This window comes from Limulus polyphemus, unplaced genomic scaffold (assembly GCF_000517525.1).
Source record: "Limulus polyphemus unplaced genomic scaffold, Limulus_polyphemus-2.1.2 Scaffold11374, whole genome shotgun sequence".
NCBI lineage: Eukaryota > Metazoa > Arthropoda > Merostomata > Xiphosura > Limulidae > Limulus > Limulus polyphemus.
The window spans coordinates 1-1,812 of NW_013676984.1; the positions used below are offsets into that span (position 1 = coordinate 1).

Genomic DNA, 1,812 nt, shown 5'->3' on the forward strand with positions numbered 1-1,812 from the left:
CTACACACTCACCTGTCGTCAGAGGCAAAATCAAATGGAATAGTGATTTCCTGTTCTTTCTTGATATCTTTTCGAGAAAATATATACAGATGTAGAAGACCATTGAGAATAACATGTCGTACCTGGAATGAATTAATGAAGTCACTAAACTATTTTTCCTTCTTATGAACTATTCTTCAGTGTTGATATCATATAATGAATGTTGGTGGAAATTTATTTGGAAAATTAAAAAACTTTCATCAGGAATGCAAGATAAAACGGAACCAACTGTGAGGAGCTAACTTTTTTATTACCTTCGAAAACTAATAAATACACATATGCTTTCAGTAACACAAAGATGTAGTGTTTTCTGAAGATTTATTACTACAACAGATTACGTTAATCTGACATTATATGAAAGAAGTATTATTTTTATACATAAAGAGAAGATATGTTTTTTCTCAAATAAACGGAATCTGGTAAACAGCCTTTGAAAGCAAAAATTAAAAATATTTTAAGAAGAACTTTTAAAACAACTGCATACCAATGTTTGTCAAGAACATTTTTCAATCACATACACATTATAAATTCATTCATGCACATTTCTGGTCATAACATTAATGAATTAAAAGTAAAAACTAAATATTCTGAAACACTAACTTCGGCATTTGGGGTACACGACCTGCGTATAAACCTTGCAATGTTACCATACTCTCTTGCATCAACACAAATTCCTTCTTCATCTTCATGAGGTTTGTGGAACAGAACAAATGGGAAAACCCTAAAACAAATACAGTTTAACCATTACAACATGTTTATTTTTATGTTTGGTACATTTATAGTACTGTTTAAATAATGTATGAAACACAAAAATCTTCATATTAGGCTTATCAACACAGTACTATATCAGAAGGTTTAACTCTATCTCCCCGGGTATCCTTTACTACGGATAACACAAGGTTTTAGTGTCTTACATTCAAAATTTTATTAAAGAACTTTTTATTCATACCAATTAGAACAGCATAAAATCTTAGCTTATAATCCATATTTTAATAGTATACAAGTTTTAAGTTTTTATTTTGATAATGCAATATTAAAAAAATTCTGAATTTCTCCTAGTGTGACCCACATGACACGTTTTATCTTAGCATGTCATCATCCCTATTTTATCTATTACCCCTCGAAAAAGTAAAAAATTAAATGTAAATTACTCTCTATAAAATCGTCGTTGCTCAGACAAACCATAATTTTTATAGTCTTCAATTTTGTTTGGTTACAGAGCTATCAAGTATAAAATCAGTCCCCCTCCTGCCACACCCTCTCTTTCACAATTCATTGATATGTTCTCTCTTACATTTTATTATATATTACCTATAACCAATAGAAAGTCAAGGTTTTCATCTATTATATGGCGTATTGTATAACATTGTATTCTGAACAGAATATCATTAATTTCACTCACAGTACAAGATTCGTTCCTGTGGGAAAGTTAATGACCAGTTTGGATGAATTTGTAATGAGTGAGAGTAAGGGGAAATTTGTCTACTTTTTGCATGTTATTAGTCTATATTCTTTGGTGCATTATTTAATTAAATAAAAATTGTTGAGTGCTTTACTATAAAAAATCGGGCTGAACTCTCCTCGACAGTTGAGGGCAAGAAAAAGAAGATTGGGTAAGTACTTTATTTCTTGTTTTTCATATTTATTCTTTATTTATTATTATAAAAGTACTTAAATTCGATGACGAGGAACCCACTTTGAGACTAATAATGGCTGGAGACGGCTTAAATGGGTAATGAAGAAAAACTTTAATATAAGTTTAACATGACAGCA

General features: G+C 30.0%; 1 protein-coding gene across 1 annotated transcript in view; it reads right to left on the minus strand.

The window, feature by feature from the left end:
* Positions 1 to 12: 12 nt before the first annotated feature.
* LOC106476730 (histone-lysine N-methyltransferase 2E-like) overlaps positions 13 to 1,812 on the minus strand; it is a gene marked incomplete at its 3' end in the record, with an annotated part of 13,988 nt that continues 12,188 nt past the window's right edge. Inside the window, exons 6-7 of the mRNA XM_013937362.1 lie at positions 640 to 760; positions 13 to 122 (exon numbers count right to left, since the gene is read on the minus strand). Coding sequence (XP_013792816.1) covers positions 13 to 122; positions 640 to 760 — 231 coding nt within the window. The remainder of the gene's footprint in view (positions 123 to 639; positions 761 to 1,812) is intronic.